Below are 24943 nucleotides of genomic sequence, written 5' to 3'. Positions count from 1 at the left end.
TGATTTCTCATTATCACGTGCTGAGATTGCTTGGGTTCATCTCTGTTTTGATTGTACATGATTTCTCATTATCACGCGCTCAGATTGCTAGGGTTCATCTCTGTTTTGATTCTACATGATTTCTCATTATCACGTGCTGAGATTGCTAGGGTTCATCTCTGTTTTGATTGTACATGATTTCTCAGTATCACGTGCTCAGATTGCTAGGGTTCATCTCTGTTTTGATTCATGATTTCTCATTATCACGCGCTCAGATTGCTAGGGTTCATCTCTGTTTTGATTCTACATGATTTCTCATTATCACGTGCTGAGATTGCTAGGGTTCATCTCTGTTTTGATTCTACATGATTTCTAATTATCACGTGCTGAGATTGCTAGGGTTCATCTCTGTTTTGATTGTACATGATTTCTCAGTATCACGTGCTCAGATTGCTAGGGTTCATCTCTGTTTTGATTCATGATTTCTCATTATCACGCGCTGAGATTGCTAGGGTTCATCTCTGTTTTGATTCTGCATGATTTCTCATTATCACGTGCTCAGATTGCTAGGGTTCATCTCTGTTTTGATTGTCCATGATTTCTCAGTATCACGCGCTCAAATTGCTAGTGTTTATCTCTGTTTTGATTCTACATGATTTCTCATTATCACGTGCTGAGATTGCTAGTGTTTATCTCTGTTTTGATTGTACATGATTTCTCAGTATCACGTGCTCAGATTGCTAGGGTTCATGTCTGTTTTGATTCATGATTTCTCATTATCACGTGCTCAGATTGCTAGGGTTCATCTCTGTTTTGATTCTGCATGATTTCTCATTATCACGCGCTCAGATTGCTAGGGTTCATCTCTGTTTTGATTCTACATGATTTCTCATCATCACGTGCTCAGATTGCTAGGGTTCATCTCTGTTTTGATTTTACATGATATTTTATTATCACGTGCTCAGATTGCTAGTGTTCATCTCTGTTTTGATTCTGCATGATTTCTCATTATCACGTGCTCAAATTGCTAGGGTTCATCTCTCTTTTGATTTTACATGATATTTTATTATCACGTGCTCAGATTGCTAGGGTTCATCTCTGTTTTGATTTTACATGATATTTTATTATCACGTGCTCAGATTGCTAGGGTTCATCTCTGTTTTGATTGTACATGATTTCTCATTATCACGTGCTCATATTGCTAGGGTTCATCTCTGTTTTGATTCTGCATGATTTCTCATTATCACGTGCTCAGATTGCTAGGGTTCATCTCTGTTTTGATTCTGCATGATTTCTCATTATCACGTGCTCAAATTGCTAGGGTTCATCTCTGTTTTGATTTTACATGATATTTTATTATCACGTGCTCAGATTGCTAGGGTTCATCTCTGTTTTGATTCTGCATGATTTCTCATTATCACGTGCTCAAATTGCTAGGGTTCATCTCTGTTTTGATTTTACATGATTTCTCATTATCACGTGCTCAAATTGCTAGGGTTCATCTCTGTTTTGATTTTACATGATATTTTATTATCACGTGCTCAGATTGCTAGGGTTCATCTCTGTTTTGATTGTACATGATTTCTCATTATCACGTGCTCAGATTGCTAGGGTTCATCTCTGATATTTTATTATTCTCCTTACCTTGTGTTGTCATCATACCGATAATGATATTTGTTATTTTCTCTACTTGCAGATCGGAACTGAGTACAAGGACTTCTGTCTTTCCCGCTGTCAGTACTCGGATAAATAACCAACCATTTGGCAGTAAAATCCATTTTATCCACTCATCTCGTAGTAGGCGGGACAAGAATATATTTGTCTTACACGATAGCTTCTCTGAAAGTGAACTTTGTCGACCCAATCGTTCAAATTCTTCTAGTTTTGTTCCTGCTTCTAATGATTATAGGAACTTCCTTCGTGTTCCTAATGTCGTGCAAAGTTACCGTAAGTATTCTGGCCCTTGTAGTTTATCTGATGGAAACAGGGAGAGAAAGATAAAAGATCTGTATGAGGGAGATTACAGAGAATATTTGTCCTCTCCCAATATGATAAATTATTCTAACGATAAATTAAGCAATAAAAATCAGTGGCAATCTAAAACACAAAAGACTTTATATAATCAACTTTCACAAAATAATAAAACAAACTCACAAGTAGTTATTCCAATGTCCGAGAAAATCCTAACATTTGCTGAAAGAAGTGTTATTGAAACTAAGCCTCAATGTGTTCAATCAAATGAAGAATATTTTCAGACCACTAAACAGGCATCTTATGATAACTTGTTGGACTTTCCCAAAACAAGTATAAATTATCCATCTATCAACAAGCAACTCACAGGGTCTCAAACATGTTATCATGGCAAACATTTTGTTTTCACCAATATCAACAACTGCCGAAAGGAGACGGAGGCCACCAAAACTGTATCATCGATTGACTGTCTAATAAACACGAAATATGACAACACCAACTTTAGGCCTTTGAAGTTATCACGTAAAGCAGTGTCGTTCTCTTCAGTACCATCTTTTCAAACAAACACTTCCTCAGTAGTGCCACCTTCTCCAGTCTCATTTGTTCAAAAACTGCCATCTTCTCTAACAGTGCCACCCTCTCCAATGTTATTTTCTCAAAAAGCGTCATCCTCTTCAGTGCCATCTCTTGAAACAGAGTCTTTCTTACTAGCTTCACCTTCACCAGTCTCACTTCTTGATAGAGAGCCATCTTCTACAAAAGTTTTATCTCTTCAAACAGTGTCATGCCCTCAAAGAATGCCACCATCTGCTCAACCACTTTCTGTAGAAAATCAGATAAACATACAAGAAAGTATTTCCTCAACACAGAATGCTCTCACGCCCAAAGGCAGTAGTAGGGCTGAAAAGGTTAATTCATTTTTTTCATATAAAAATTCATCAACTGAACAAAATTCATCGTCACGAGTTCGAAGATTTTCTCACTTTCATAAAAGTAAAACGGTTAATGATGAAAGTGTGCCTGCATCGTCCAATAAGAACTACACCAGAAACACTAAAATATCTACTTCTCATGGCCATTCATCAAAGTTCGGATATTCTGCTATATCCAGATTTTTTTCACTGACAAAATTTCGCTCTAATTCAAATCTTGAGAAAACAAAGATGGCAGCCACACATCCTATAAGATATTCAAGTGTAAATGAAACTGAACTATTCAAGTGTTCTAAACCATCTAATTTTGGTATTTCAAACTTATGTGATTCTTCTAGTAAACCGCAACACAGTGACTCGTGTTCTACCTCAGTAGGTAAAAGAGAAATCAATGAAATGAGGCAAACTCTGAAAACACCAAAGATTATCATATATGTACCAGAAGAAGAAACAACAGAGTAAGTATGACCACGAGTTTCTTGACCTGAAGATGACCTAGGAAGGTTGAAATGTTGTTCTCTACTTATCAATAAAAGTGTTAATATCCATACCAGCTGTTCTGAAATACATTTTGATTTCAAGTGGGTTTTTCATCATCAGGAGTTTTTTTTTTTTGCTCATCTGTGATGCACAATCGAAATGCAGGGATCAAACTTTGAATTTTAATGTTATAGTTCCTCAAAACTACCTTTCACCCACAAGAGGTCGATGTCAGAAGTATTTGAAAAAAATATTTACTGTGCTGTTCTATTATAATCTTGTTACCGATTTGCATTATACATTTCCATTAAAAACAATTCTCGTTGGATAATACCGAGATTTAGATATTCTCATCATATCATGTTTGCAGTATGCAAAGAATATAATTTTCCAAACGCATTTCAGAAAAAAAAAAACAGATGCACACACAAAAAAAAAAACACTAAAAGGGTTTCAGATGGATGTGTGGATCACGTGGCTGTGATAATTGCCCTGTGTTGTGAACTCATAAATTGGAGATCAAACACTTAACAACGTGAACATTCATAACTGAATTTCGGTTTTGTCTTGTTTTGTATGTAAATAAATATTGAAACCTTTGAAGAACTTTTTAACATATTTTTAATCAAAATTTCCTCTCTAATGTCTCACGTGAGAAACTCCTGTAACTATATCGTCAGTACAAAATATAAGTATTTTGTTCATTTCTAACCCATTTGTAAATTTGATTCGTACTATTTTGTTAGTATACGGCTATTTATACTTGGGTAAAAACGTACATATTTATAAATGCAGTGTAAAGCATCCTAAACGCACTTATACGCTAAATGTTAGGGCCCGGCATGGCCAGGTGGTTAAGATTTGATTTGTAACCTGAGGATCGCGGGTTCGAATCCTCGTCACACCAAACATGCTCGCCCCTTTCAGCCGTGGGGGCGTTATATTGTGACGGTCAATCCCACTATTCATTGGTAAAAGAGTAGCCCAAGAGTTGGCGGTGGGTGGTGATGACTAGCTGCCTTCCCTCTAGTCTTACACTGCTAAATTAGGGAGGGTCAGCGTAGATAGCCCTCGTGTAGCTTTGCGCGAAATTCAAAACAAACCAAAACCACTAAATGTTAAGTATAACAAACTCTTCTGAATATAATAAGTGTATTGTAAAAGGCGTGCGTTCAAACACTCGATAATAAATTTGTTTCTAATGTTACTTCAGTACACAATAGCTCGATAATTTGACAAACAAGTTAACAAAGTGCTTTGTGCTTTCGTTCATTATTATATTTTACTGTGATTGGATTAGCGAACTTAAGAAGTGATTCTAATTGTAAATAAGCGTCAGAGTCAGAAAGTCGCAAAATTTCTAACCATTCCTTGACAAAAATTCTAACTAGTCCTCTAAAGATTCTAATTGTTCCTCTCCAGGAACATTTATATATGTATGTGGGATGTATATGCACATTACTTCCATTTTACATAAAAACACAGCTGCAAATATATATATGTATAACATCAAACAAACTCTTCAATTTGAAAACAACAGATATTATTATATTATTACATGATCTTTATATTAATTCACAAAACTAATACGACTTGATATTACTATCTTAATACTGATCAAAAGGTTTGTTGTTTTTTTCTGTTGTGATGTTAATATTTGTCACACTTCCATTTGGATCGATCCTGTCCTCCACACGTTCCAGAAACCTTCTTTTCATTTCAGATATCATGGGGATTTTCTCTTTCTCGGCCTGGCATGGCCAAGCGCGTAAGGCGTGCGACTCATAATCCGAGGGTCGCGGGTTTGTGCCCGCGTCGCGCTAAAACATGCTCGCCCTCCCAGCCGTGGGGGCGTATAATGCGACGGTCTATCCCACTATTCGTTGGTAAAAGAGTAACCCAAGAGTTGGCGGTGGGTGGTGATGACTATCTGCCTTCCCTCTAGTCTTACACTACTAAATTAGAGACGGCTAGCACAGATAGCCCTCGAGTAGCTTTGTGCGAAATTCCAAAAACAAACAAACAATCTCTCTTTCACTCTGGTGTTTGGGTATATATACGTGTATACCCAGGAGAGTCAGGTACACTAGACCTCTTCCTGCTTCCATTACTTTGTTGGAGTGGCCTGATTAATATATTTCGAGTAAATGACTGGAATAATATAACTTTAGTCTGGTGCTTTTCAGGACAATGTCCATTTATATTGTTCTTTCATTTTTATTTATTTATTTAATTTTTAATAAGTCTAGAACGTAGGTGGCTGTTTTATTTTAGCTCTATTTAATTATTATTGTTATTATTATTCTTATTTTAAATTTGATTTTATCTTAAAGATCTGATGTACAAGTTTAACGGGGAGAGGTGTTTCGGTCTCACTTCATCATATGTGCAATATCTGTCTAGTTCACATAACAACTCATTTTTTCGCCAATTTTTATCAACATATTTTATTGTACTACGTAGAAGTCTATCTGTTATTGTTTGTGTATTTGAGTAATTGTGCATGAACTTTGATGAAGTAGTTTTAGGTACCCTGTATGCTGATGTAATTAGTGTATTTTGTAATGTTTGGAGTTTGGCTTGTAATTGTTTTTCACTTACGTTAATCCATGCAGGAGCTGCATAGTCTGTTACTGGTCTAATGTATGTCTTGTATATTGTAATGATGTTTTCTGGTGGTGTTCCGTAGTTTTTACTAGTTAGACTTCTAGTATAGTTTATTCTTCGCCAAATTTTAGTTTTTATGTTATTTACATGTTTTATCCAAGTAAGTTTCGAATCATATGTTAACCCTAAACATTTTGCAGATGTAGCAGTTTGGAGAAGCTCTCCGTTCATGTAGATCTGGGGTTGAACTTTTTGATGTTTCGTTGGTTTTGAAAATATTACTAATTGTGTCTTCGCTGTGTTTATTTTAATTCTATATTTCTCACAATATTCACGTAATCTGTTTAGTTGTGGTTGTAAGTTAGTGGCTGCTATTTCTTGTGTAGGGACACTTTTCCAAATTGCTACATCATCAGCGAACTGTGACGTGTATCCATGATTTAGGTCTTCAAGTGGCATATTATTCACATACATGATGAAGAGAATAGGACTAACCACCTCTCCTTGAGGGACTCCAGCTTCTGGAAGGAAGAACTCCGAGAAAGTTCCATCTGCATTTATTCTACGTTTTCTATTTTCCAAAAAGTTTGATACTCAGCGAATAATTCCTCGCGGTAGTCCCATTTCATACATACGGAACCGAAGACCATTGTGCTATACAGTGTCGAATGTTTTCTCGATATCGAGGAAGCAGGCAACAGTGCATTCTTTATTATTAAAGCTATTTATTATTGTTTCAGTTAAGCTAATTAAGTGATCTGTTGTTTGTCTATATTTTCTAAATCCGTTTTGTTCTTCTGGTAATTTTGAATTAATCTCCAAAAATGTGGAGAATCTGTTGCTTATTATTCTTTCAATAATTTTACCTACACAGCTGGTCAGGCTGATCAGTTGATAACTGTTTGGTTTATTGATTGGTTTTACTTCTTTGTGGAACATTAACATGTTAGCTTGCTTTCAAGAAACTGGGGGGCCCGGCCAAGTGTGTTAAGGCATTCGACTCGTAATCCGAGGGTCGCGGGTTCGAATCCCGATCGCATCAAACATACTCGCCCTTTCAGCCGTAGGGGCGTTATCTTGTACGATCAATCCTACTATTCGTTAGTAAAAGAGTAACCCAAGAGTTGGCGGTGGGTGGTGATGACTAGCTGCCTTCCCTCGAGTCTTACACTGCTAAATTAGGGAGGGTTAGCGTAGATAGCCCTCGTGTAACTTTGCGCGAAATTTAAGAAAACAAACAAACAATGTATCCAGAGTATAGAGATGAGTTAAATGTGGCTAATAGGTGGTCAACTAATTTTGGAGTGCCTTTTTTGAGAAGTATTGTTTGTATTCCATCATTTCCCGGTGTTTTGTTTTTTGTATTTTTGATTGCTTGTTCAGGTTCATTTAGTTGATTTTTTTGGTGAGTAGTTGGGTATTGTAGTCATATGTATTGTTAGTGTTGCTGTTTATAATGTTGACTGGAAAGTGTGGTTTATATAATTCTATGTTATTTGTTACGTGGTTGTTTATTATATTGTAGTAATAGTTGTTCATGTCCGAGTCATTGTGTGTTTTGTAATTGTTGTTTGAAGTCTTCTGCTTTTTCTTTGCTGGTTTGTACTAGGGTTATATTCCAATGTTGGGTATTTTCTTGTCGTGGGCTTATATGTGAATCTTTTTATGTGTAGCCAGAACTTACTAGGGTCGGTTTGTTCGTTTAGTTGGGAACACAAGTTGTCCCATTTTTCTTGTTTTAGTTGTTTAATTTATTTTCTAATTTTATTTCTAATGTTGTTAATTTGTGTTTTTATTTCTTGTTCTCTTGTTGCCAGGAATAGTCTTCTTAATTGTCTTCGTTGTTTTATCATTGCTAATAGTTGTTTGGTTGGTTTCCATATATTGTTTGAGGTTATATGTTGTTGTTTTGGTACCGTGTCCGTAGCTGCTTTTAGAAGGCACTCCAGAATTCCCGGAAGGCTAGAGGTTCCCTCTGGGAGACTGAGGTAAAGCGGGTACTTTCACGTGACGTAGCAACCTTTCTTATTATGGTTTTAGGAAAAACATAAGGAAACACTAGCTCGATGACAAGTTAATATGGAAACAAGTGACAAAATGTTCAAAATTCTAGCAGGCCTTGGTGGTTCGATTAATATTGTTTCAGTTTATTTGTCGTTTATTTATTTTAGTAAAACTGTTGGAACATAAATTTAAAATTGCCTTTGTCGTCAGGAGTCTACAGAGCAGAATCAATATTCACACCAAATGTGCGAAATTCAAAAACAAACAACAACAACAAAAACACACACTAAACGTAGTTTAGCTCCACTGTACTCCGCCAGATGGCGACCAGGTACAGCAATACATCACTGTTGCAAGATAAAATGTAAGGAAATTTCACATTCTTTAACCTACTGTTATACGTGTTCTATTATCCACGTGCTTTCGATGCCAATAATGCCTGGTGATTAGGGCGCTTGACTCGCAAAATGTCGGTTCGAATCTCATCACCAAACATGCTTCCTCTTTCAGCTGTTAGAGCGTTATAATGAACGGTAAATCTAACATTTCGTTGGTAAAAAAGTAACTCAAGAGTTGGCGTGGGTGGTCTATCACTAGTAAATTAGGAACGGCTAGTGTAGATAGCTCTCGAGTAACTTTGCCCGAAATTAAAAACTAAACAATTTAATATCTATCACAAGGTCAGAGGGCTAGTATGTTTGTAATTTCTGGTAAATTTATTGTAGTTTTATATATGTAATCTTAATATTCAAATTATATACGTCAATTTAACTCAATCTTCACAACGTCGTATCAAATATAATCAATTTGTATCACTAATATGTTTTTATTCACTATTTAATATTGATTGTATCTGTCAAGGATTCTCACAATGTAAGATTTAAGGATTTTATGAATGGAACAAGAAACCGAACAGAAATTAACCCTTTTTACTTTGTAGTCTCTATTTTTGAATTAGAGGTTCACGTAGTTTTCCCGAAAGGGGCAGAAGTCCACCTGGAGGGACCACCTGATATATTCCTCACACAACTATACAGTTGTGTGTTGTCTGTCTGTAAGTCAGCAGACACTAAAATGACATGTCATAAGGGACTTTTAACCTTCAAACCTGTACTGTCGTGACGTCAGTAAAACGTATGCATCCTCTGAATCACGAAAAGAATTACGCGCTTTGAAGGCGAAATCATAGCATGACGTATGAACTTCAAAAGCAAGAAATAAAAATATTTGTTACCCTTAATTTTGGTCTTATTTACTCTTGAAACAGAAAACTTTCGGGGTCCACGCGGAAGTACATCTAGCTTATTAGCTGTTTATGTATGATACGTTGGCTTGCTTTACCGATTTTGAGAATTGATAAATTTTCTTTAAGTTTAAATACAGGCCCGGCATGGCCAAGCGCGTAAGGCGTGCGACTCGTAATCCGAGGGTCGCGCCAAACATGCTCGCCCACCCAGCTGTGGGGGCGTTATAATGTTACGGTCAATCCCACTATTCGTTGGTAAAAGAGTTGCCCAAGAGTTGGCGGTGGGTGGTGATGACTAGCTGCCTTCCCTCTAGTCCTACACTGCAAAATTAGGGACGGCTAGCACAGATAGCCCTAGAGTAGCTATGTGCGAAATTCAAAAACAACTTTAAATACACTTTTCCAATTCTGTCAAGGGCTATTTAAGAAGTTTATGTTGTTTTGTTAACATATCTCAAACGTATTAACATAATATTACCCATCAGCATTTGGGATATTTTGTATATAAATAATGTTAAATATTTCTATCTCTCGCACTTTCTGTTAATTAAGAACAAACGAAAAAGAATGAACAATGTTTCGATAACTTGGAGACTTTAAAGAAATTCAATCAAATTGTGTTTTATATACGAACTGAACGAAACAACATCTTAATTAGAACACAACATTTGATCAGTTTTTTTTACGCAGTTTCACTGAATTGGTAGTACAATGCACCCATTCAAAGTATTGGAGATAACGTGTTTTTACAACCAGTATGTACAGGTTAATCAAACAGTTGACATTACAACACGTGCAAGTCATGGTCGTGATATTACCAATCCTAACATATAGCACGACCACGACTTGCACGTGTTGTCATGTTAACTAGAGCTGAACCACTGCTGATTCTGGGCCTGGAATGCCTCCAGTGGTTCAGCTCCAGGTTGACTCCGGAGCTTCAACTCTGGCCACAGAAGTGCTCCATACTAGTGCTCCAGAGCTACACGACAAGTACGGCTAACAACTATCTTACTATCTATAATTTTGTTAGGGTGTTATTTATAATTCAAACAGATATACAAACGGTATTACAAGATCAACAGGAAGGGTTTGAAATAGAGTTGCAACTCCGGAACTGTTGCGGTTCCAGCTCCAGTTTTGCTCGGACTTCAACACTCTCATTTTCAGTTCCGTTTCAACTCCAGACTACAGTTAAAAACTGACTATTTCGGATCCAGATCCGAGTTATAGGAGTGATTCAGGGCTGCGGAGCGAGAGCACGGTCAATCTTACTACATGTTTTCCATGTAATCTTGCTTGTTTACTAGTCTTCACACGTGTGTCGTGTGCAAAAATAAAAGATTGACAGTCATGCACTTCTCTGTTCATTCTGGATAACTGTAATTCTCTAAAACTTACATTATGGGAAGAAACTGTTTATATCCGTCCTGTTATTTCTTCTAAAAACATGATGCTGATGTCATTAATATCTGAGGCTTACAGATTGATGAAACTTTGAAAACTTTACAGAACAGAAGAAACCATCAATTTATACGTGGAAGTGTGAAATGTACAAAACACGCGGAAAGAAAAAAACTGTGCTCTAAAAACATATAATTTATACTCTGTGTTCTAAAAGTAATAAACAAGTTACAACCTCTCTTAAAACAATATGCAAGTTATAAACTGTGCTCTAAGAAAACGATACCCAACTTAAAATATAAAACGGTACTCTGAAAACGATATACAACTTACAAACCGTATTCTAATGAGAGTATCCAAGTTGCAAACCGTACTCTTATAGAACGGTATCCAGGTTACAAACTGTACTCTTAAAATCAACATTTAGCCATTGAGAATAAAGTGCCGTTCAGATTAAATATTCCAGTTTTCCTAATGTGGTATGGTAATTATCACCACACCTGTATTTGACCTCCAGGTGGTAGTTCGTCAGTTATTATGTATAAATTAGAATCAAACCATTCTAAACGAGATCACTATATTACTTACCAACCAAGGTCCGGAACAGTTTTTATCATCAATCAAGATTCATTAACTAAAAATAATAAACTTTTACTTTTATTATATTAATCACATTTGTTCAACAGAAGCTGCAAAAATAGTTCATAATATAAGGTGCTATCTAACTATACGCATTATTGTAGTTTTATCTAACCAACTATAGACATTATTATAGTTTTATCTAACCAGCTATACACATTATTATAGTTTTATCTAACCAGCTATACACATGATTATAGTTTTATCTAACCAATTATACACATGATTATAGTTTTATCTAACCAATTATACACATGGTTATAGTTTTATCCAACCAGCTATACACATGATTATAGTTTATCTAACCAATTATACACATGGTTATAGTTTTATCTAACCAATTATATACATGGTTATAGTTTTATCTAACCAACTATACACATGATTATAGTTTTATCTAACCAATTATACACATGATTATAGTTTTATCTAACCAATTATACACATGGTTATAGTTTTATCCAACCAGCTATACACATGATTATAGTTTATCTAACCAATTATACACATGGTTATAGTTTTATCTAACCAATTATATACATGGTTATAGTTTTATCTAACCAACTATACACATGATTATAGTTTTATCTAACCAATTATACACATGGTTATAGTTTTATCTAACCAATTATACACATGATTATAGTTTTATCTAACCAACTATACACATGGTTATAGTTTTATCTAACCAATTATATACATGGTTATAGTTTTATCCAACCAGCTATACACATGATTGTAGTTTTATCTAACCAATTATACACATTATTTTAGTTTTATCTAACCAACTATACACATGGTTATAGTTTTATCTAACCAGCTATACACATGATTATAGTTTTATCTAACCAATTATATACATGGTTATAGTTTTATCTAACCAACTATACACATGATTATAGTTTTATCTAACCAATTATACACATGGTTATGGTTTTATCTAACCAATTATACACATGATTATAGTTTTATCTAACCAGCTAAACACATGGTTATAGTTTTATCTAACCAACTATACACATGATTATAGTTTTATCTAACCAGCTAAACACATGGTTATAGTTTTATCTAACCAATTATACACATGGTTATAGTTTTATCTAACCAATTATACACATTATTATAGTTTTATCTAACCAATTATACTCATGATTATAGTATTATCTAACCTATTATACACATTATTATAGTTTTATCTAACCAATTATACACATTATTAGAGTTTTATCTAACCATCTATACACATGGTTATAGTTTTATCAACCAGCTATACACATGATTATAGTTTTATCTAACCAATTATACACATTATTTTAGTTTTATCTAACCAATTATACACACGATTATAGTTTTATCTAACCAACTATACACATGGTTATAGTTTTATCTAACCAATTATACACATGATTGTAGTTTTATCTAACCAACTATAGACATTATTATAGTTTTATCTAACCAGCTATACACATTATTATAGTTTTATCTAACCAATTATACACATTATTTTAGTTTTATCTAACCAACTATACACATGGTTATAGTTTTATCTAACCAGCTATACACATGATTATAGTTTTATCTAACCAATTATATACATGGTTATAGTTTTATCTAACCAACTATACACATGATTATAGTTTTATCTAACCAATTATACACATGGTTATAGTTTTATCTAACCAATTATACACATGATTATAGTTTTATCTAACCAACTATACACATGGTTATAGTTTTATCTAACCAATTATATACATGGTTATAGTTTTATCCAACCAGCTATACACATGATTGTAGTTTTATCTAACCAATTATACACATTATTTTAGTTTTATCTAACCAACTATACACATGGTTATAGTTTTATCTAACCAATTATACACATTATTATAGTTTTATCTAACCAATTATACACATGATTATAGTTTTATCTAACCAGCTAAACACATGGTTATAGTTTTATCTAACCAACTATACACATGGTTATAGTTTTATCTAACCAATTATACACATGATTATAGTTTTATCTAACCAGCTAAACACATGGTTATAGTTTTATCTAACCAACTATACACATGATTATAGTTTTATCTAACCAGCTAAACACATGGTTATAGTTTTATCTAACCAATTATACACATGGTTATAGTTTTATCTAACCAATTATACACATTATTATAGTTTTATCTAACCAATTATACTCATGATTATAGTATTATCTAACCTATTATACACATTATTATAGTTTTATCTAACCAATTATACACATTATTAGAGTTTTATCTAACCATCTATACACATGGTTATAGTTTTATCTAACCAATTATACACATTATTTTAGTTTTATCTAACCAATTATACACACGATTATAGTTTTATCTAACCAACTATACACATGGTTATAGTTTTATCTAACCAATTATACACATGACTGTAGTTTTATCTAACCTATTATACACATGGTTATAGTTTTATCTAACCAACTATACACATGGTTATAGTTTTATCTAACCAGCTATACACATGGTTATAGTTTTATCTAACCAATTATACACATTGTTATAGTTTTCTCTAACCAATTATACACATGGTTATAGTTTTATCTAACCAATTATACGCATGGTTATAGTTTTATCTAACCAATTATACACATGGTTATAGTTTTATCTAACCAACTATACACATGGTTATAGTTTTATCTAACCTGCTATACACATGGTTATAGTTTTATCTAACCAATTATACACATTGTTATAGTTTTCTCTAACCAATTATACACATGGTTATAGTTTTATCTAACCAACTATACACATGGTTATAGTTTTATCTAACCTGCTATACACATGGTTATAGTTTTATCTAACCAATTATACACATTGTTATAGTTTTCTCTAACCAATTATACACATGGTTATAGTTTTATCTAACCAACTATACACATGATTATAGTTTTATCTAACCAATTATACACATGATTATAGTTTTATCTAACCAATTATACACATGGTTATAGTTTTATCCAACCAGCTATACACATGATTATAGTTTATCTAACCAATTATACACATGGTTATAGTTTTATCTAACCAATTATATACATGGTTATAGTTTTATCTAACCAACTATACACATGATTATAGTTTTATCTAACCAATTATACACATGGTTATAGTTTTATCTAACCAATTATACACATGATTATAGTTTTATCTAACCAACTATACACATGGTTATAGTTTTATCTAACCAATTATATACATGGTTATAGTTTTATCCAACCAGCTATACACATGATTGTAGTTTTATCTAACCAATTATACACATTATTTTAGTTTTATCTAACCAACTATACACATGGTTATAGTTTTATCTAACCAGCTATACACATGATTATAGTTTTATCTAACCAATTATATACATGGTTATAGTTTTATCTAACCAACTATACACATGATTATAGTTTTATCTAACCAATTATACACATGGTTATAGTTTTATCTAACCAATTATACACATGATTATAGTTTTATCTAACCAGCTAAACACATGGTTATAGTTTTATCTAACCAACTATACACATGATTATAGTTTTATCTAACCAGCTAAACACATGGTTATAGTTTTATCTAACCAATTATACACATGGTTATAGTTTTATCTAACCAATTATACACATTATTATAGTTTTATCTAACCAATTATACTCATGATTATAGTATTATCTAACCTATTATACACATTATTATAGTTTTATCTAACCAATTATACACATTATTAGAGTTTTATCTAACCATCTATACACATGGTTATAGTTTTATCCAACCAGCTATACACATGATTATAGTTTTATCTAACCAATTATACACATTATTTTAGTTTTATCTAACCAATTATACACACGATTATAGTTTTATCTAACCAACTATACACATGGTTATAGTTTTATCTAACCAATTATACACATGATTGTAGTTTTATCTAACCAACTATAGACATTATTATAGTTTTATCTAACCAGCTATACACATTATTATAGTTTTATCTAACCAATTATACACATTATTTTAGTTTTATCTAACCAACTATACACATGGTTATAGTTTTATCTAACCAGCTATACACATGATTATAGTTTTATCTAACCAATTATATACATGGTTATAGTTTTATCTAACCAACTATACACATGATTATAGTTTTATCTAACCAATTATACACATGGTTATAGTTTTATCTAACCAATTATACACATGATTATAGTTTTATCTAACCAACTATACACATGGTTATAGTTTTATCTAACCAATTATATACATGGTTATAGTTTTATCCAACCAGCTATACACATGATTGTAGTTTTATCTAACCAATTATACACATTATTTTAGTTTTATCTAACCAACTATACACATGGTTATAGTTTTATCTAACCAATTATACACATTATTATAGTTTTATCTAACCAATTATACACATGATTATAGTTTTATCTAACCAGCTAAACACATGGTTATAGTTTTATCTAACCAACTATACACATGGTTATAGTTTTATCTAACCAATTATACACATGATTATAGTTTTATCTAACCAGCTAAACACATGGTTATAGTTTTATCTAACCAACTATACACATGATTATAGTTTTATCTAACCAGCTAAACACATGGTTATAGTTTTATCTAACCAATTATACACATGGTTATAGTTTTATCTAACCAATTATACACATTATTATAGTTTTATCTAACCAATTATACTCATGATTATAGTATTATCTAACCTATTATACACATTATTATAGTTTTATCTAACCAATTATACACATTATTAGAGTTTTATCTAACCATCTATACACATGGTTATAGTTTTATCTAACCAATTATACACATTATTTTAGTTTTATCTAACCAATTATACACACGATTATAGTTTTATCTAACCAACTATACACATGGTTATAGTTTTATCTAACCAATTATACACATGACTGTAGTTTTATCTAACCTATTATACACATGGTTATAGTTTTATCTAACCAACTATACACATGGTTATAGTTTTATCTAACCAGCTATACACATGGTTATAGTTTTATCTAACCAATTATACACATTGTTATAGTTTTCTCTAACCAATTATACACATGGTTATAGTTTTATCTAACCAATTATACGCATGGTTATAGTTTTATCTAACCAATTATACACATGGTTATAGTTTTATCTAACCAACTATACACATGGTTATAGTTTTATCTAACCTGCTATACACATGGTTATAGTTTTATCTAACCAATTATACACATTGTTATAGTTTTCTCTAACCAATTATACACATGGTTATAGTTTTATCTAACCAACTATACACATGGTTATAGTTTTATCTAACCTGCTATACACATGGTTATAGTTTTATCTAACCAATTATACACATTGTTATAGTTTTCTCTAACCAATTATACACATGGTTATAGTTTTATCTAACCAATTATACACATGGTTATAGTTTTATCTAACCAACTATATACAATTAGAAATACACGACTATTCTCTAAATTTGTAGAAGATCCTCGAGTGTATATCTCGTGATGACGAGAAACAAAACCCACGTGAACTAAAAATGTATCTCAAGACGGCTGGTATGGGTGTTAAAACCTTTATTAAAATAAAGTAGAGAACAACGTTTCGACATTCTTGGGTCGTCTTCAGATATGTGTGTGTGTGCATGAAAATACCAATATTGCTACCAACTGAACTTTCTAGGACCTCGCCTTAAAGCTTGTAAAATGTAACCAACGCAACGCGAAGAGACAGTTTTAATATTGTTGGTTTGCTACAGTTAGTGTGGTATAAATCTCGGAAGCTATAACTGTGATAAACGTTTATTAATAGGAAAACTACAGATATTTGGCCAGGAACGCTTATTGATTTCGAAATTACAAACCGCTTAACTTCATCGAACTAACTTCGAACATTAAGTACCTTTGTCTGTGAAAAACTCACATGTGAGCAGCAAGAGACAGCTTACCCGTTAAGTGAACTGTACTGATAACAACATAAAATTAATTCGTTCATCGTGAACCGTCTATGAAATATCCAGACCAGATAAAAGACTCAATATTGTAATTGTGTTTCTACATTAAAAATATTTGTGTTAAGAAATAAAACTGTGTGTATGTATCTTGTTGGCAAACATTATAAGTTTCACACATATCAACACTCGATTAACTTCTAAATTAAAAATCTAAAACTCGCCCAAGATAAATTATAATACATAACAAGTGCCACGACTTTAAAATCTTCCTTTTGAAGCTCTCCGAAAAACAAAAATTTTTTGACATTTGTGGTAGGCGAGTATGCCACCTAGAGGCATTTGTAATTTAATTAATAAATAAATTTCTAAAATAATTTCCTAATATTTCTTTATATGTGTTTCATTCGACTCAAGTCGTAACACGTTACAGTCAACCTCTTCAAATCAGTGGCGCTGCGTAAATAACAAAATACACGCACTAACATAATAATTGTGTTTACAATTTTAATTGTATGCAAAGCTATAAAAACTGAAAAATCGTAACGTGGCGATAAAAGATAAACAAAAAATAAAAACAACGTATTAGCAAAAAAAAATATATCGTTTAAAGTGTGTTTAAATATGTGTAATAAATCAACCTAAAGAAGTACTGAACTCGAAATTTATATGAGTCACGAAAGTGAAAAGTATTGATTTCGAAACATAAATTAAATATAAGGATTGTTTGTGTTGAAATTAAACACAAAGCTACACAATGAGCTATCTGTGCTCTGCCCACCACGGGTATCGAAACGCGCTCTCTGGAGCGAAAATAACTTAGCCATGTTCCACGACCAACGTACTCTTTGTAACTATGGGTGAACATTTTAGAAAATTCTTGGTGAACCTGAAACACTCATTCGACTAAACCAAAGAAAACAAGGAAATGAAATACGCTTTCCATGTAACAAAGTACACATGACACCAAACATGAAGACACTAGTTAAAATTGGCAAATTACATACTATCGACCCGATTTGAGCTGAATTAGTTTAAGGTTTGTTTGTTTTTTGGATTTCGTGCAAGGTTACTCAAAGGCTATCTGTGCTAGCTGTCCCTAAGTTAGCAGTATAAATTTAAAAGGAAGGCAGCTAGTCATCACTACCCACCGCCAACACTAGGGCTACTCTTTTACCAACGAATAGTGGGATTGATCGAAATATTATAACGCCCCCCACGGCTGAAAGGGCGAGCATGTTTGATGCGACAGGGATTCGAACCCGCGACCCTCAGATTACGAGTCGAACACCTTAATCCACATGGCAATGCCGGAACCTACTATCTGCTGAGTCCACCGAGGGAAATTGAACCTTTGATTTTAAAACGGTAACTCCGAAGACTTTCCGTCGAGCCACCGGATGGGGGGAGGGGCAAATGAACAATAGTATCTTAAATGTGTGTTGCAACTTGAATTTTAAAATAATCTTTTACTTGTTAATTTTAACATAATATAGCTCCTCCGGGGAAGATACTTTCAATATAACTACGACGTTAAATTTTTTGATCCAATAGTTTGTAGTTATTTCTTTTATAAATTTCGCTAGGTTGCTGGTAGATGTTTCTGTCGTTGATGGTGTTGCCTCAGTACAGGTATTGATGTTTGACTATTACTCAGGTTAGGTTCTGTAAAAGTCTGATTTTGGGTACGAGTTACGAGAAATTGAAATGATGGTAAATGGTGCCGGTACAAACAACTGTATAGCGTGACGTAAGAATGGTTTGTTGCCATATAATTCAGGCGCATAGCCAAATAAAAGAATATTTGAAGGTATATTAGTTTGTTTATTTTTTCACTCACAGAATTTATCAGAGCAGGTGCGACAAATAATATATACAACGTTGCATGTTATGAGAAATCTTTTTGGAATTCTGCGAAACATAAAAAAAAACGTTATTCACATACATGTAGGACAATAAGGTAACAATTAACAATTACACTATGTAACACAAATGTTGTTCCTGGATAATATATGTTATTTATTAACTGCTTATGTTGTAAAAGTACAGTTTGTTTGTTTGGGAATTTCGCACAAAGCTACTCGAGGGCTATCTGTGCTAGCCGTCCCTAATTTAGCAGTGTAAGACTAGAGGGAAGACAGCTAGTCATCACCACCCACCGCCAACTCTTGAGCTACTCTTTTACCAACGAATAGTGGGATTGACCGTCACATTATACACCCCCACGGCTGTGAGGGCGAGCATGTTTAGCGCGACGCGGGCGCGAACCCGCGACCCTCGGATTACGAGTCGCACGCCTTACGCGCTAGGCCATGCCGGGCCCAAAAGTACAGAAAATGTCCATTATTCCCTTTAAACTTTGCTTTTGTGACCTGGATAATGAAATTTAGAAATTAACCTATTTTCTACGTACAAATGTGCAAATTTGCACATTTTCATTTACATAAGGTCTAAACAAAACAACATATGAATCAAGATTTACATGTATTTATTTTTTCGAGATTTGCGACTGTGATGTAAATCACTTTCACGTATCAGCCCCCCAGTATAGTTTCCCATCATGTTTTTGTTATACCTTCCTTGGTAGCGGCGTTCAAAGTTCAGTATATCTTGGTGGAAGCGCTCGCCTTGCTCCTCGGAGTAAGCTCCGATGTTCTCCTTGAATTTATCAAAATGAGCGTCAAGGACATAAACGTTCAGGGTCATCCTCCAGCCCATTTTGCCGTAGTTCTTCACCAAAGCCTCAACCAGTTCCACATAATTTTCGGCCTTGTGATTGTCCAATAAGCCCCAAACCACTGCGACAAAACTACCCCAAGCTTTTTTTTTCTTCCTACTGAGCTTCTTAGAAAATCCTGTGCACTCCAAAATCTTCTTTACTTATGGCCCAACTAAGACACCAGGCTTTGACCTTTTGTCTCAGACAACTTAGATAAATAGTTTCAAAGACACTTGAAGACTGCAGACTCCTTATCAAAAGCTGTGACAAATTGTTTCATAAGACCCAGTTTTATATGCAATGATGGGAACAACACATTTTAGAGGTCTACTAGTGGCTCACACTTGACATTGTGCCTCACCATAGAAAACCTGTCCGTTGTGGCCAGTGCTTTCTGTTGTAGTGCGCTGCGGTGTCCCTGCTGTCCTAAAGGTAAAGATAACAGGAAAACTTGGTAAAGTGTCCTTGGAAACCCATCAGGAAAGCCACCATTTTGAAGTCTCTGATAACCTTCCGACTATACTCATCATACTTCATGGTTGTTATCAATGTCTTGACGCTGTTGTACTCCTCTTTGGGGTGTACCGAATGAGCCAGGGGAAGAGACGGATACTTATTCCCGTTACGGAGCAGCACAGCTTTGAGGTTTCTGGATGAGCTATCAATGAAGAGGCGCCACTCGTTCGGATTACAGACAATTCCAATTGCCTTGCACAGACTGGATACATTGTGGCAGAAGCAGAGGCCATCTTGACGAGTGAAGAAGCATGAAAAATGTCGGTATGCTTCCTCTGACTTGTGACTTGAACACTTTCATTTAACAAATTCCATTCCTTGAGCCCAGATGTCAAAAGCTCGGCATTCGACTTTGTTAGACCAAGATCTCTGATCAAGTCATTGAGGTATCTTTGGTTGAGATAGTATGGGTTTCTCACACTAGCTGCACCTCTGAAATTGTGATCTGGATCTACAACGCCTATCTCCTATTCTGATTAACTGTTATCTTCTGAGAATGGCTGCTTTCTCTTTGGCGGAGTGCGTACAGGGAGCTTAGGGCGGTGTGTCACTGGAGCGATGGATGATAGAAGGTCCAGATACACGACAGCAGAGGCATTCTGCCAGCCCGACGTTTGGAAGGGTCCACCATGTAGAAGTAGCAATTGCTTGAGCGGTCAGTGGGTTCAAGCCAAATTTTTGGAATAGCGAACTTCATGGCTCTCTTTTCCCCTCTGTACCATCCTGCAGAAGAGCAAAATAAAATTGTTATTATGAAGAATAAATTTATTTCATCCACAACTAATGTGTAAGAGGTTCATGCAAAATTTTATGTGACATTTTTTCTATACTATTGGAAATTAAAAAATAAAAATAAATTAAAATGTATTTAAATTTCAAAAGGTCTAAAATTTGTATAATATAAAATCTTACTATTCAAGCAAGCAAAAAATTGTCTGTCTTACCTTCTAGTTTTGTTGCAGTGTTCGCAGGTAAAATAAGGTGCTCAGGATTTGTATTGATCCCCGACAGGCATGTCAAAATAGGCCTTGTAGGCTTAACACATTTTAGCAGATGCTATTACAGAGTACTTTTTTGCTTTTTAGCCACATACATAGCAGAATGCGTCTGGAGAATGTTTGCAGTTTCTTGATGCCATCTCTGATAAAATCAGATAGGTCTATGTGTTCACTTAGGCAGCTAGAACTAAACTGAAGTGGTGAGTGGTGAGCCCCTGTATATATATATTAATATGGAAAGTTCAAGAAAATTCTAAAAAGTTCTTGAAAGTTCTCGTAAGTTCTACAACATTCTTGAAAGTTCTCGTAAGTTCTACAACATTCAAGAAAATTCTTGAAAATTCTTGAAAGTTCAAGAAAATTCTCCATCAGCTACTCAGCACTGAATCTACCTGGAATGTTCTGGAAAATGGGTAAATTTGAAAATTTTATTACCCACGTCACAAAAGCAAAGTTTGAAGAGAAAAATAGGTCTTCTCCATTTACTTTAGGCATAATAACAATTTCTGCCCAGGAACAAGGAACAGTAAAAATTTTGTTACATAGTGTCATTATACTAAAATAAAGCATACTGTTGTACTTAAATAATGAATAATAAAAATCCGTTTGAATGTATTTACAAATAATAATGGTAATTGTAAATGCAACTAAATATTTCACTATATTGAAACAACATTTTACAAAATATCGTCAAGACGTATGGTCTGGAACTGGTTAAAAGACGATAAAATAGAATTACCTCGTGGAGTATCGACTAAGATGTAGTGGCCTGATGAGTAATACTCGTTTGTTTTTCATAATCAAAGCTAAACAAATAGGTTATCTGTTTTATACACACCAAGGGTTTTTAGTGCTGACAGACCCGAATGTAGTGAAAACAATGTAAAAACATGTTTCAAATAAGTGAACATCCGCAACGTTGTGGGTACAAAAAGTTTGTTATAATTTGGACTTTGCTCTCTCTCTCTCTTTACCAAGAAACCAAATGATGTCGCGAGAACATTTTCCACATCATTACACCATGCACATCAGTTTCTGCTATGGAAACAAGTTAATGAAATAGGGTGTCACGAGGGCTATCTGCGCTGTCCGTCGATGATTTATTAGTAAAAGACCGGAGGGAAGGCAGTCAATCAACACCACCCACCGCCAACTCTTGGGCTGCTCTCATAACAACGAATAGTAGAATTGACCTTAAAATTATAACGCCCCCCTCCGGCTGAAAGGTCGAGCATGTTTGGTGTGACAGGGACTCGAGTCCAAGACTCTCAGATCACGATTCAAGCATTCTTATCACCTAGCCATACCGGACTAAGTCAAGTCGTAATAACCCTTCAAACAGTTCATCAGATTTCTTTTTCTTATCCTGAAGATGATCTAGAAAAGTCGAAACGTTGTTCTCTCCTTAATGTTCTGTAAAAGCTCATCTGGTTTTTATTATTTGTTTTCGTTATAACTCAAACTTATAATTGACTTGAACTTCACAAATCTATAAAAACAAATTGTATACGTTTTCAAACATTCCTATGTATTTAAGTTTTAACTTGGATACGTTGTTTCCTTCTCAAATTACTCAATTGCCTAAAAGGGATTTTCCCTTCGATTGACGTGACATGGTGGCACGTTTCTCTTTCACCAAAGGTCAATTTCACGCCGGAAATGCAATGTGACGAATAACGAGATTCCACACGTGCATATGAATAAATATATGACCTTTTTTTATTGAAAAAACGCTATAGCTTATATTCATCTATTTCATAGGGTATCAGAATAACAAATAGAGGAAGTATAGCAGTTATACTAAATATAAAATAACATCTATTATATCACATGTAAGAACGTTAGTAAAACAAAAATCAGGATGAATTGAATTACAGAACATCCTGGAGTTGGCTCTAAGCTACGATCTATGTGTTGTGTAATGTGTCATTTGTGAAATGTCCTGAGCTTTTTCCTGACAAACTGAACACTTGTTTGTTCTTTAATCTTCTTTATTTTGAATTTCTCACAAACCTAAGAGAGGATTATCTGCATTAGTTGTCCTTAATTTAGTACTGATAGATAAAAGAGAAAAATATAAATCTCAGTAAATCGGATTTTTATACACGAACTTGTTAACATCAGCAATAAAGATAAAGTACGAACACTGGAACATAGAATAAAAGTTTATTGTATCTATTTGTTTCAGCTAAAGATAACCAATTTTAGAACATGCCCTATATAATTAAGTTTAAAAGAAACTGTTGTTGTTTGATGTAGAACTGAGCACTGGAACTAACGTTATTGATGTATCAAGCTGTGGATCTAAGGATCGAAGGTTTGAGTCACGACGTTCTTTTGAGTATGCTCCACATTTTCAGTTGTTGTGACGTTGTAATTGTGACAGTCAAATTTCATTCGTTAGTCAATTAAACGTACCAGCACAAGTAGTGAACGCTGGTTACCAGTTGCCCCCTCTCTTGACACATGTATAAACCAATAATGTCACTAATCTGATAATTCTGTGTAATTCTTTCAGTTTATATGTAGACAACGACAAAAAATATTGTGTGTACACTTTTATGCCAGAAGTTAGAAACCTACAATGAAATCGATATTTTAGTGCAAAGGCTAGTGGTCTACATGAAAAGAGCTAAACAATTTGTTTATACATTAAGTCAACTCTTGTCTCTGATAGAGTTGTTTTTTTAAAGAGTTTTGAGTATTAGCTACATATTAACTATAAAGCTTACCAGTCACCTGAATGTTTACCTTCAGTCAATTGATAAAACTAACTTATATTAAAGTAAGTTGTTGTAAATGTTTGGATTAACTGGGAGAAACTGTCACTAGCAATGTAAGAATAAGAAAGAATGAAATAAAAGGTTATATATTATTTTTAGACAGTGTAAGTAAATTGATTGTTGTTTTTGGAAGCGAACTCTTCATGTGACTGAATGATATAGTGATAAATAGAACAATGCTCCATAAAATGTGTAGTGTTAGAAGTTCCCACTAGAGGAATAATTGTGATTCCATTGTTATTACAAAGTCTTAAACCAATATATTTACAGTATTAGTGATAACTGACAACGGCCAGGTGGTTAAGGCACTGGACTCGTATTACACATAAGCATCATCTTATAATTCACTTCTTTTTCATGTTAACTTATTGAAAATCCTGTTTCACTCTTCTTCCTTCTATTTACATTATAGATATTATTTTACAAAAACTAGCTCTTTATTTGTCTTAAGTTATACATGCCATTCTACCAAAAGTAACTCATTTTTAATATTAACTTATAATTATAAAATTCATCATATTTAAACTAACTCGCTGTTGAGGTTTTTTCATAGTACCCCAGTGGCTCAGCGGTATATCTGCGGACTCCGATCGGTAAAAACCGGATTTCGATACCTGTCGTGGGAAGAACAC

The 24943-nt window shown here is 33.9% G+C and overlaps 2 protein-coding genes across 5 annotated transcripts in view; both read left to right on the top strand.

Annotated features, from left to right (window-relative positions):
• Positions 1-4073, top strand: part of LOC143251045 (uncharacterized) — a 31181-nt gene extending 27108 nt beyond the window's left edge. For all 3 annotated transcript variants that reach the window (XM_076502368.1, XM_076502366.1, XM_076502365.1), the window contains one exon: positions 1676-4073. In XM_076502368.1, coding sequence (XP_076358483.1) covers positions 1676-3344 — 1669 coding nt within the window. In that variant the 3' untranslated portion in view covers positions 3345-4073. The remainder of the gene's footprint in view (positions 1-1675) is intronic.
• Positions 1-24943, top strand: part of LOC143251046 (potassium voltage-gated channel protein Shal-like) — a 456480-nt gene that overhangs the window by 218661 nt on the left and 212876 nt on the right. The gene's annotated exons all lie outside the window — the stretch shown is intronic.

Source organism: Tachypleus tridentatus, chromosome 5 (assembly GCF_004210375.1).
Source record: "Tachypleus tridentatus isolate NWPU-2018 chromosome 5, ASM421037v1, whole genome shotgun sequence".
Classification (NCBI taxonomy): Eukaryota; Metazoa; Arthropoda; class Merostomata; order Xiphosura; family Limulidae; genus Tachypleus; species Tachypleus tridentatus.
The sequence above is the reverse complement of the archived record's forward strand: the minus strand, read 5'-3'. Positions and strand labels throughout refer to the sequence as shown.